Genomic DNA, 12870 nt, shown 5'->3' on the forward strand with positions numbered 1-12870 from the left:
GGGTTGTCTTCAATGAGCCAAAATAAGCTCACATTACTCCTCTCCTCATCAGGTTACATTGGCTACCAGTAGCTGCTCACATCAAATTCAAGGTACTGATGCTTGCCTACAAGATGACCGCTGGCATAATTTTAAATAAATAAATATATATATATATATATATATATATATATATATATATATATATATATATGTGTGTGTGTGTATATATGTGTGTATATATATATATATATATATATATATATATATATATATATATAAACCTGGCTATGCATTCTATACTTCACTAACTGAGACTTGTCATGGCACTTGTATACTGTTGTTGTTCTCTCGTTGACCTGACTGCTTCTATTTTTCACATTTGTAAGTCGCTTTGGATAAAAGCGTCTGCTAAATTATTAAATGTAAATGTAAATTTTCTCTAAATATACCTGTTTGCCATTGTTTGAACCAAGCCTGTTATGACCATGTCTCTTAATAAAAGCATGCATATGGATCCACTCTCTTCACGTCCCTGCTGACCAGTAACAGAATACTTGGCCACACAAGGATGCAGCAGCTTTTCCCAAGGACATTGGCCACATATGGATTATGGAACTGTTATTGGCACTAAAGCAGGGCACATGCCCCCTTGAAGGCTATATTCAAGAGTTTCTGGACATTGTGTGTTATTCCAATTTGCCAGACTGTGTATTGATAGACTTTTTCTGTGATGGAGTAAATGAACCACACAAATCAAGTTTTTTTTTTTTTTTTTTTTTTGAAGCTCCAAGCTCATCTCTCAGTCAATTTATTGACTATACTTTATTGACTGTTGGTTCTACGTTCACTGTGGGTGTCACAGCGGAATGAAAACCTGCACTCACTTGTGTAATGGCAGCCAGACTAAAGCACGCTCACAACATGGAAAATAGAACAGCACCCCATTATGTCACAGCTGCCAATCCTGAGTCGAGTCAAGTCACAGTTGTTTGTCATGAGTCAAGTCAAGTTACTACTGATCTTCATGAGTCAAGTCAAGTCATAACTGATCTTCCTGATCTAGTCACAGCTGATCTTCCTGAGTTTAGTCAAGTCCCAGTCCATCTTCATGAGTCAAGTCAAATCACAGCTTCTCGTCATGAGTCCAGTTATGTCTCAGCTGATCTGCCTGAGCCTCGTCACATCTCAGCTGCTCGTCATGAGTCCAGTCACGTCTCAGCTGTTTGTCCAGAGTCACGTCACATCACAGCTGTTTGTCCAGAGTCACGTCACATCTCAGCTGATCATCCAGAGTCACATCACACCCTGTCTGTTTCACCCAGATTATCAAGGTCAGTCCTTCGGTATCCCAGTCTGATATCCAGTGTAAGGGATGCGCTGCTGGTCTCTGCAGGCACAGCTGGTATCCCCAAACCCACTCACTCTAGCCCTCCTGTTCCTGAACTGATTCCACTATCTGAAGCGCTTCCCATGATGGGGATTACTTTTCGGTGTGTTTGGGCTGCGTACACCATCACAGAACCTCTGGAAATGGCTGTGCTTGCTCCAGGTTCTCCAGAGGTGGTAGCTGAGGCTGCAGAACCTCCCAAGGCGGTGGCACTTGCTTAAGCTCCTGGTATGTTGGTGGTGCCCAGCAATGCACCTTCAGCCCATCATGTCACGGTCAAAGGAACTGTGCACCTGTACCTGTACCTGTTCTCTTAAGGAGGATGCTAATAAACTCTACCCCTTTCCTGAGATTACTACTGTAGAACCTCCAGAGGTGGCGGCATCTACTGCAGAACCTCCAGAAGTGTCAGTGGTATACATCTTTGAACTCTGCCTATCATGGCTATGGAGACTGTCTGTGAACTCTCTGCCTTTTCTGTCACAGCTATGAAGGACATCTGTAAACTCTCTGCCTGTTTCGTCAAGGCTATGGAGGTGTCTGTGAACTCACTTCCTGTTCTGTAACATCTATGGAGGCCATCTGTGAATTCACTTCCTGTCTTGTAATGGCTATGGAGGCCATTAATGAATCTCCTGTCTGCCCTGTTAGGGCTATGGAGGCCAGTTATAGACTTTTGTCCTGTCCCTATCCAGCTGAGGAGGCTGTCTATAAACTCTCCACTCTGTCTGTCACAACCAAGGACGATGTCTGTGAATTTCCTGACTATTCTGCTGCGGCTACTTTAAGGAGACCAAACCCTTTGTGTTGCCTGCCTCGGTCCTTGGGGCCATGAATTCTCTATCTGTGTCGTCTGTCTCTGCTTAAAAATATGTTTGCCATTGTTTGACCAATGCCTGTTGTGACCACGTCTCTTAATAAAAGCATTCACATGGATCCACTCGCTTCATGTCTCTGTTGACCGATAACACTTATAAATGTAAATACATAAGGGCTGGGGATGGTTACCTATTCATTTAATTTTGACCTCATAGTATACAATACAGTACATTCAGCTGAGGATTTCAAGGAGATGCTTCATCTTACTTTGTTTCATTTCTAAAAGCTTCCCCAAAGAGGATAAAATATATATTGTTAAAATTACAATATTTTTAATATTTTTCAATTATATATATATATATATATATATATATATATATATATATATATATATATATATATATATATAGTATGTATAGAGTAGTATATTTTTTTTTAAAAATAACCACAATTAAATAATAATTAAATACAGTAACAACTCAATTGCTCATTGCATTCAAGCTCAGCACCCTTCAGTCTACCTAAGCAATCATCTACATCATCATTATCATCACAATCATCATTAGCATCAAGTGGACATGTTTGTCTAAAAATGAAGAATAGTTCTCTGTTGAGCGTAATGGTTTTTATACTGTAAACACTGTATATTCTATGGCCCTACACCAACCCTACACCCAACCCTAACCCTCACAGGAAACTTTGTGTATTTTTACTTTCTCAAAGTATTTTTACAGAACTCAAAAGTTCTGTATGGTTTATAAGCGTTTTGAAAAATGGGGACATGGGTTATGCCCACGTAAGTCACCCTCTCCTTGTAATACCTGTGTGTCATACCAATGTCATTATACAAAGTTGTGTCCTGATATGTCACAAAAACAAGAGCACACACACACACACACACAGGCAGTTGTGGCCTTGCCGGCAGGAATTGTAGGTGGGGGGAGTGAATGACGAGCGCTTTAATACCATGACGGTGAGACTCTTGAGCAAGGCACCAAACCTCCAAGTGCTACCTGTCTGCTGCAGCATTTGCTTTCAACATTAGTGAAAGAAATTCATAGTTAATGTGATAAAGTACACATGTGTGAATTTAAAGGAAATGTATTTTATACTCACTAAATTAACTTCATGACAAGTATTGTATAGGTTCCTAATACTTTTGGGCACTCCATTAATGACAAAGGTGTGTGGATATTCTGCCAGGGCTGTAAATCCAAAAACTAAATATTTACTCTGGAGCCATTAAAATCCCCCCAGCATTGCAGATCATTTTACAAGTTTATAAATTAATTTATAAATTAAATATTTCAAATGCAACACAACATTTACAGCATTCTGGAATCACCCGCGTTTCCTGCTTGCGTGTGCATTTGCATTCTCTTGCGTGCTCCCACAGGAATCTTCATACACTGCCTCATTAAGCCGCGTCAGTGATCTTTTCATTAACTTTTCCGTTTAATTTGGTCGCAAGAACTACCTCATATGTCACGGCAATAGACTAGATTAGCTTTGATCTGAGCGTAGACAGACTGAAGTGAGTAGATTTCTTAATGACGGCAACATAAGTGCGCATGCCCATGCCAGTAACATGGTGTAGCTATCAATTAGAATTATTTGAAACACATTTAAATGTGTTTTCAGAATGAATTTTACGGAACTGTCATTACTTTTTGAGTGTAGTATCTGGGCAGTTAAATCACAATGTCTATTCAGGACCATGGATACTTCCCGAAATACTCTCAATGTTCCAGAAAACTCTGGATGCTTTTAATATGCAAATATGTCTTACACAGCCGCTCACATCCGAGACTCGAAAGATCTGCAAAAGAGAATGTTAAATGTACGTTTAAAATCAATAGTCACTAAAGTGAAGATAGTACCTGAAGGGGAATCCTGACAGAAAATGTTTTTTCTTGGTACCTCTTTAAATGGCGTGTGTAATGTAAGTAGTGGGCGGAGCAGCGAAGCTCGCGAGCTCAGGACAGGCTCCAGCACCTCAGTCGAGCGGAGGAGAGCGAGCTCTGGATGCGCAGATTATCCCGCTACACTGAATTTGACCTCAGCATCACTCCATCCGCGCTCCATTACTCGAAATGTGGATTTAACGTCTTTTGTTATCTATTTTTTTTTTAGACAATTTGTAGAATAAACCGGATTCTCCTTCGGTGGAATACAGTCTTTATCATATGAGGTAAATCAGAACTATTTTAAGATATTTATAGAGTTTCACAGATGCGTTTAATAATTAACTTACATTATTCATGTTATTCTACAAGATTTGATCCGCTTGTGTATTCATAAATAGATTTTTTATGATGAACCAATTTCTCTGGGATAGCTATATTCTTCTAATGCAAATGCCTGTATAATATTGAATGCTTGCAATATTCATGGATGAAAGAGACAGAAATATTCTTAATTATTGTATCTTATAAATCGTATTATTCCTATGTCCTTAATGTTTCTAAAATAGTTAATGGATGTTTAAGATCTACTGAAATTACAAGAGAGGAGACTGACGGATGCATGCAGCAGTCAGAGCTTGAGCATCTCTCTCTCTCTCTCTCTCTCTCTCTCTCTCTCTCTCTCTCTCTCTCTTGGCTTTAATAGTACAAAACTTTCATGGACCTTAAGAATATTAAGTTATTCTCACATAAAGTTATATGTGACTTTGGCTTAACCTGTTAATATGCAGGGATATAAACATACCTTATAAAATGAATTTATTCAGGCATAATAATATAATTTAATTTACTAACATTGCTGATATTTTTGTATTCTCCTTTATAAATGACAAACTAAACAACTAGGCCTACCTTAAGGTCAGTAGCTATCCGATGATATTGCTACCCTGTTACTTTTAGATATTTATACCATCATTTGACCTGAAAAACTGGTTATGCTCCCCCTCTCTCTCTCTCTCTCTCTCTCTCTCTCTCTCTCTCCCTCCCTCCCTCCCTCTATTCTCAGAGCTTTGGTCCGCTCACTCACTATCCCTATTTCTAGCTTCTCATATGCCTTTAAATATTTTTTTTATTTATTCATTTTTTATATAATAGGTGTGTGGTGTGTGTGACTTTCTTTCTCTCATGGAACACTAAAGTAGCTGTTTGTCAGTATGTCTGAGGTGCTCTCTTGAAGACTTGGATGGAGATCAAGACATGTTAAACTGTAAAAAAAAAAAAAAAAGAAAAAAAAAAGGCATAATTAGAAGTAGTTTAAAAGGCCTGTACACTATATTACAGTTCTTCTGACGACATATGATAGCTGTTTTGCAATCTTGTATAAAAAATAACTGCTTTGGTGTTCCACAGAAGAAATAAATTCAGGTTTCGAAAATGAGGGTGAGTAAATGATGGCAGAATCATTTTTCGTGTAAACTATTAATTTAATTAGGAATATCCCATTTGAAACATAGTGTGTGATGAATAATTTCTATTCCACAACGCCCAAGCTGCTGCACATTATTGTTACATTGCAGGTTACTAGGGCTTGTTAATTGTCTGTTCTTTGTGAGTGCTGTCAGGAGGTATTGGATGACGATGTCAAATTGCCTTTTTGACAAGAAAACAAGAATGAGAATTTGAGAATTTGAGAGACATTTTAGAAACCCAGCTGAGATTGACATGACATTGGAGAAAGTGCATGTGGAGACATAATCATCATACATATGGATTGTAGTGTTGTTTCCCATACTCAGTATCTTGGCCTTGCTCACAGAGAATAAAACATGCTCGAAATTATTGTAAATCATTCAAGGCAGATGGAAGACTTTTTCTCTGATGGTTATGTTTAAGCTTTTCATGCTCTTTTGCCTTTTGGGAACCAAATGCAACATTTATTGTGTTTGAGAGAATTTTCTATGGATTACAGAGCATATGGCAGAACACATATTTCAATTCCTCATAGTCTAATTCCTCATCTCTAATCTTAGTTCCTCATTTTTTTTTTTTGCTTATTTAGTGGGATGTATTATGCTTTTGCCCTAAATAGAACTGTCCAAGTATCCTGTCCAAATGTCTTTTGAACAAGAATCCTCATAGACTACTGCCTCTGGAGAGTTCTGAATTGGATCTATATAATTTGTAACCCAATAGTCTGTATTATGTTTGTAATAAATCCTCTGTGTGATTGCTGCCAGACCAATGGCCAGTTGTCGTGTGCCGCATGTAAGGATAAGGTTTCAGGCCAGCCTGCTCTCAGTAAAGCAGACTGAACAGGAAGTCCTTCTGAAAACACGTTCTCTATGATGCCTTGCCTGTTAGTGTGGCATGCAAAGTAAATGTCTTGACCTTGGCCACTGGGTTCTGCTCGGCTCAACCTTTTCACATTTCTTCTCAAATCTTGTGGAGCGCTCGTTAACTATTGAAATACAGACAAGACCCACAATCATTCGTGGGACGATCCACACATCGCTGTTGGTATCAGTTGCCTTAATTCAATAGCTGGCTGCCAGGGAGAGATTAACTATTCAGGGCAGGTAGTTAAAGGGGCTATTGTGTTGCACCGCTATGGAACTGTTACGATTGGGGAGGCTTTTGTCTCTGGGGACTCCAAGCCAAAGCAGCAGCCAGGGCAGGGAGAGATGGAATTCTACACACAAGTACAGTATCTCTCCGTCAGACATCTGTCAACTGACCGAGTGTGTTGGAAATAAATACTTAGATGTCTTAAATAGCAAATATTTGTCAGTGGCTTTTGTGAATACTTGTGTTTGCCAAAATGCAAATGCAGCTTTATTTCGGAGTATAGGGCTTTTCCTTTGGCCTGTCCAAAATATATATTTTCAACACATACATCGAATCAATAAAGGCTTTTGAAAGTAAAGTGTGCATTTTAAACCACCAGTGGCATCAAACATAATTGCAAAATTAATGTAACTAAACAGGTTTTCCAATCTCCACATTTGACTTTGATCCCTTGGTCAGACAGATAAGTTATAACGTGAAAAAATACAGATAAATCCCATGTTATGTAGCTCATATATTTTTTTCTTTAGTACGTATATTTTGAAGTAAATCATGATAGAAATCTTGGTGTAGTCTAAGGCCAAAGAGCCTCGGATAAATTATTTCTTTGCAAAGGATCTCCAACTAAAATGTAATGATATATTTTATGTATAAATGCCATATGTGAAAAAAAGGTGTTATATGTGTGAAAACGTGAGAAAAACGTTTGATATTGTGAAGCTGTATGCCATTCTTTATTACTGTTTTTCAAAAATGGTTGAATAAATAAATCAAATTTGCCCATGTTTTCTAATAATTATGTTTTCTAATAATGTCAGTGATTGGGTATATATATATATATATATATATATATATATATATATATATATATATATATATATATATATATACTGTACATCAAACACTGACAAATACATTTGTGTAATTTATTTTCCTTTTAAATTTGGAACTGTGTAATGAACCTAATGAAAATGTCTTTTTTTCTTTTCTTTATCTTCACAGATTGTGTACATTAACATGTGGCGATATAGAATCAGAACCAATATGGAACATGTCTGTTTTAATCCAGAAAGTCGACTCAACGGAACATCATCAGTAAAGCCTATCTAAATAGTAGAAGCTGACCAGTTGTTCTAATCTAAAGGCTATTTGTTCTGTTTGGAATTCATCCTGGTGCCCATAACAGGATTTAGGATAGCATGTGTCAAGAACCTCAATGGCCTCACCTTCTTCAATCATACATTTGTCATCTAAAGGATTTTAGGTTTCTTCAATGATCTTCACCATTTGCCAAAAAACATAACTGAGGAATTTTATTTTGCTCATTGCAATCTCGTAGCATAACCACTGGTTACCATGCCTCCCATTTGCCGGCCCCATTGTATACTATTACTGCTCAGCACCTTCCTGAGTCTTGGTTTGGGCCTGGAGTTCACAGGCTTAGAGGGTCAGTGGGCGCGCTATCTACGCTGGGATGCCAGCACCAGAAGTGACCTCAGCTTTCAGTTCAAAACAGCTATATCAGATGCTCTGGTTCTCTACTTTGATGATGGAGGATATTGTGACTTCCTGCTCCTGAGCATTGAGGAAGGCAAGCTGAAGTTGCATTTTAGCGTAGACTGTGCAGAAACCACTATAATCTCTGACAAGATGGTAAACGACAGTCGCTGGCACTTTGCCACCATCAGCAGGCACAACTTGCGAACCGTGTTGGTACTGGACGGAGAGTCGAAGGTGGATGAAGTGAGACCGCAAAGGCAGTTCATGAAGATTGTCAGTGACCTGTATCTTGGAGGAGTTCCTCAAGACATTCGAACATCTGCCCTAACACTAGCTTCAGCTAAGGAGATGCCACCGTTCAAGGGGATTATTACAGAACTGGTTTACGGGAATCAGGTTCCAACACGCCTAGGGAGCCAAAAGGTCTGGTTAGAGATGGAAGGCTTGTGTACAGATAACCCCTGTGAAAATGGAGGAAGTTGCAGCATGGCTGACGGTGAAGCTTACTGTGACTGCTCCAAAACAGGATATGTAGGTCGTTACTGCAATGAAGGTAAGCATGTTAACTTTTGATTTTGAAGACATATCTGGCCAACAGTTTGATGTAATTTATTTTAGTATTCTATTTTTAAGAAAACATAGGCAAAAGATAATTTTTTTTTAGATAAAATCAAAACAGATCCTATTTATTTTCCTTTCACACATTCAAAGTAAATTTGGTTTACTGAAAAATAAGTTAGCATTTTTTTTTTTTCTGGTTGAATGTCAAGTTTTGACTGAAAGCATTGAAAATGTTGAATGTATATGCAGTTAAATTACACCTCAAAGTAAATTTAATTAATTTGTTAAATTATCACATTGGAACTAGACAACATTATTGATTGTACACAAGCATGCTAAGCTAAATTTTATGCAGTGGTCCCAAAAAGTTAGACTCTTGTGTCTTACTTAAGAATGTGTGTACTCTTTGCATTAATAAAACATGTATTTATTAAGATGGCATACACTTTTGAGTGAAACAAACTAATTAATAAATACAAAAGTTAATACCTGTTTATACCTGTTTGGATACCTTTGACCACTTGCAGGGTACTGATAATATACTCAAAAAAAAAAAAAAAAAAAAAAAAACCCTGCAATATCAACTTGCTACGTCTGCAAAAAAAAAAAAAATTTTTTTTTTACAAAATGTATGTTAATGCAATTTAATGTGTCAACCTAGAAAACATTTATAATAATGATGTTTTAATTATCAGTAATTACTTTGCTCATTGTATTACCCAAGGAATAATGATTGAGTGATAGTTTATGTCATCATTGTGTGCCTTATATGTTACAGATATTGTTCTCACTTCAAAGCTTTTGCAGGGACATCCATCTTTTATTTGGATTTATATATATATATATATATATATATATATATATATATATATATATATATATATATATATATATATATATATATATATATATATATATATGGTCATTGCTATAGGTTCAATTATACTTTTTTTTCATCAAATATCCAGATCCCGCACGTTACAGACAAGTGAAGGTATACTGCAATTTTAAGAGTTGAACCTTTTGAACTGAAATTTGTATTTATATTATTTAGAACAGAACATTTCTTGATTCTAAAGGGTCAAGTTTCTTTTTTCAACTGAACTTCAGTGTTACGACTTATTTGGGATTACTCTCACTGTAGACTCACTAGCAGGTATTAGAATAAGTCTCAAAACTGATTATATTTTCTGAATGCACACTGAATTGCCAAGAGACTTTTTTTGCTGTGGTTATGAAATATTATTCTTTTCATGTGGTTCCATGTGTATAGTCTATAATTCCACAATCATCTCAATTTATTCAGGGCATGAATATAAAGGCATAGAGTCAGGCAGTGAATCAGTCGACCCAAACCTGATTGCCTGATTTATTGCATTTCGTGATCAAACCCAAGCCCTTTAGACTTCATACCAGCCCTGGGCCTCAGTGCTCCTTTATAAAGATTAAGAGATAGTCGGTAGCCACATGAGATCAGGCTGTATGATCAGATCACCTTTGGATCAGTAGGGGTGCTCAGGGCTGGAGGGCTGGTGAAGGATGTTACTGTGCCTCTTGCCTTCTAGCAACCAGTAGGCCTAAAAAAGTGCCCTTAATGAGGAGCCATTCAGCGGCTGCTCAAGGGAAAACTGATGTGATAAATGCGACGCTAGTGGACCTCTAATCTCAGAGCAGGCGTTTTGCTCAGCCTGTCCTGTGCTTTGACTGCAGGCATGGCTGTCAGGGCCGTCACAGCCTTCCTTGGCTTCATCAGGCCCCAGTCGTGTCCACTGATTAATGGACGTGTCTGATAACGGATTGCACCACTGAGCTGTAGTAGCGTTCCATAATTAGGGGCGGAACGAAAGAGAAATGGCTCATTCGCTGGGGGCGATGGGGGTAAATGATGGGCTTAAACTTGGACTGACATGCTCTCAGTACCTCACAGCATGGCTTCATTAACTCATTTACAGGGAATCCACTAAGAATGAATAGCACCCAATGATAGCATTCATTTGTGCATGCTATCTGGAGCACCTGATTAACTAAAGAAATTATGCAAATCTACTAAATGTACAAATATGGCCAAAAAGCTGTGCTGAATTCAATGTGTATTCAGCATATCCACAATTCCCTAGTCTGCAAGACAGATCTAAGTGTTTGGTTGTGGAGGATTTAGCAAAACTACTGTGATCTGAAATGTGCTTGACTACATCGGGATATGCGTGATATAAAGCTCTTCCAACATGTATTCAAAAATATTTAAAAAGGCAGTAATTGTAAATTAACAAATTCATTGCAGAGTTTTGAGAATAAGGCACAATTTATAATGGGTCTTACTTACAGAGAAGGGTGTTTCTTCAACTTCAGACACTTGTCCTGGGGGCTCATTTATATTAAAAGTTGGATTTTATATTAAATGTTATATAAGATCACATTAACTGACTTGGAGACTTTTTATCAAGCCCTCATCATTCAGATTTGTTAAATGTAAAATTATTTTTATTATTTAGATTATTGTTTTACTCTAATCCCATTGCCAGACCTTTAGTTGTCCAAAAAACATAGCAGATTAAAACTTTTCTCAGTCCAATTCCAGTGTTTGCCTATAGACAATTTCTTCAGGCAACACGCGCCTGGCCCGCAGTTAACTTCCAGTCTTTGTTTGTTTATGGTTCTGGCTAGTGGCACTGGCTACAAACTTAGCTAGAGTTAAATTGATGAGTAATGAAGTTGGGCTCAGGTAGTTGTGCTGTGGGATGTATTTCCCATACATATTTGTGGCAACCCACCACAATATCAAAAACAATCAAGACAGATTTTTCAAAAGGCTTTGTTGAATAAACATGAGCTCATACTGCTAATTTCAAAATCAAAATGAGGAACGGGTGTTTTTATATAACTGTATTTCTAAAGGAAAACTGCCTTTAGAAAATTTTTATATGCCATTTTAACTTCAGTTTGCGTGTTATATGCCTGATAAAGCAGCGTTTGTAAGCTGCTGCTTTGTGTACAGCCATTACTGGGGAAACCTCTATTATTTACTGTTTAAAGCACCACCTGCTGGCAGAGAATAAATTAGCATTTTCAATAAATCAGTCTGATTTATGCAACAAACTAATTTAGCTTGTTAACAAAAATAATCTACTCTTGAGTAAGCCATTGTTATTGATTCTATTTGGAAGTCTACCAGTAGTTAATGCACAGTAACATTTGTTCCCTGTTGATACATCACTCGTACTGAGTTTGCTAAGATGCTATGAGAAAGAGACTATTCTTTCAACCTCACCTCGCTGCCGTCTGCAGAGCCCAGCGCAACCAGCATGGGCATGGATGCCGAACTGTTCCGTTTCCTGTCTAAAGCTCTGTTTGAGCTGGACTTAAGGACAACTCCATCACTCACAGGACAAGCCTACTAGTCAGCTGGGCAAGCAGCCTAGGCACTTTACTCTATGGCAGTCCAACAGGGCCTTCACGCAAATTTTCTCCGGAATATGGATGAGTTTGGACCAAACCACACAGCTTTCAAGGAGCTGCGCCGCTGTGAAGAAGTTTGACACTTCTTGCCAAAGCACTCTAGTTCTAGAGCTGTGGCCAGTCGCTCAAGACGACACTGACTCAGCAGCCTCTGAAGCCCACATCATTGGCTGCACCTCCAGCCTCTAAGCCTGAATCCTGACATCACTCCCACTGGGCCAAATGCTATCCACTCTCTAAGAGCCAGGGACCCCGGCCCAAGGAAGTGCTGGATCTGCCATGACCCTGGGATTAGTGTGCAGAAGGAAGGTGGTCTCGACAGATGCTTCCAGCATAGGTTGGGGAGCGCTGTGTGATGGCAAACCAGCTTTCAGCCTTTGGTCGAAAGAGGAGAGTCGGCTTCACATCAATTGCCCGGAAATGCTGCCAATATGTTTAGGCCTTCGCACCATTCTAACAGACCATCAGGGACACCACTTGTTAGTCCGCTCAGACAACATGACAGTAGAGTCGTATATAAAAATCGCCAGGGCGCTCTGTCCTCAAAGTGCCTCTTCATTCTGGTAGACCGCCTCCTGGAATGGGCTCAACTCAGCTTGAATTCGCTAAGAGCACCGCACGTGCCGGGCAGGTTGAAGCAAGGAGCAGACATGCTACCTTGGAACAACGTCCATTCAGATGAGTAGATGCTCCACC

General features: G+C 38.6%; 1 protein-coding gene across 1 annotated transcript in view; it reads left to right on the plus strand.

Moving 5' to 3' along the window:
- Window positions 1–4199: 4199 nt before the first annotated feature.
- The window catches only part of LOC127983544 (neurexin-3b-like), a 105815-nt gene continuing 97144 nt past the window's right edge, over window positions 4200–12870 (plus strand). Inside the window, exons 1-2 of the mRNA XM_052585734.1 lie at window positions 4200–4379; window positions 7660–8710. Of these exons, the coding sequence (XP_052441694.1) occupies window positions 8014–8710 (697 nt within the window). The 5' untranslated portion in view covers window positions 4200–4379; window positions 7660–8013. The remainder of the gene's footprint in view (window positions 4380–7659; window positions 8711–12870) is intronic.

This window comes from Carassius gibelio, chromosome B20 (assembly GCF_023724105.1).
Source record: "Carassius gibelio isolate Cgi1373 ecotype wild population from Czech Republic chromosome B20, carGib1.2-hapl.c, whole genome shotgun sequence".
In the NCBI taxonomy this organism is placed as follows: Eukaryota; Metazoa; Chordata; class Actinopteri; order Cypriniformes; family Cyprinidae; genus Carassius; species Carassius gibelio.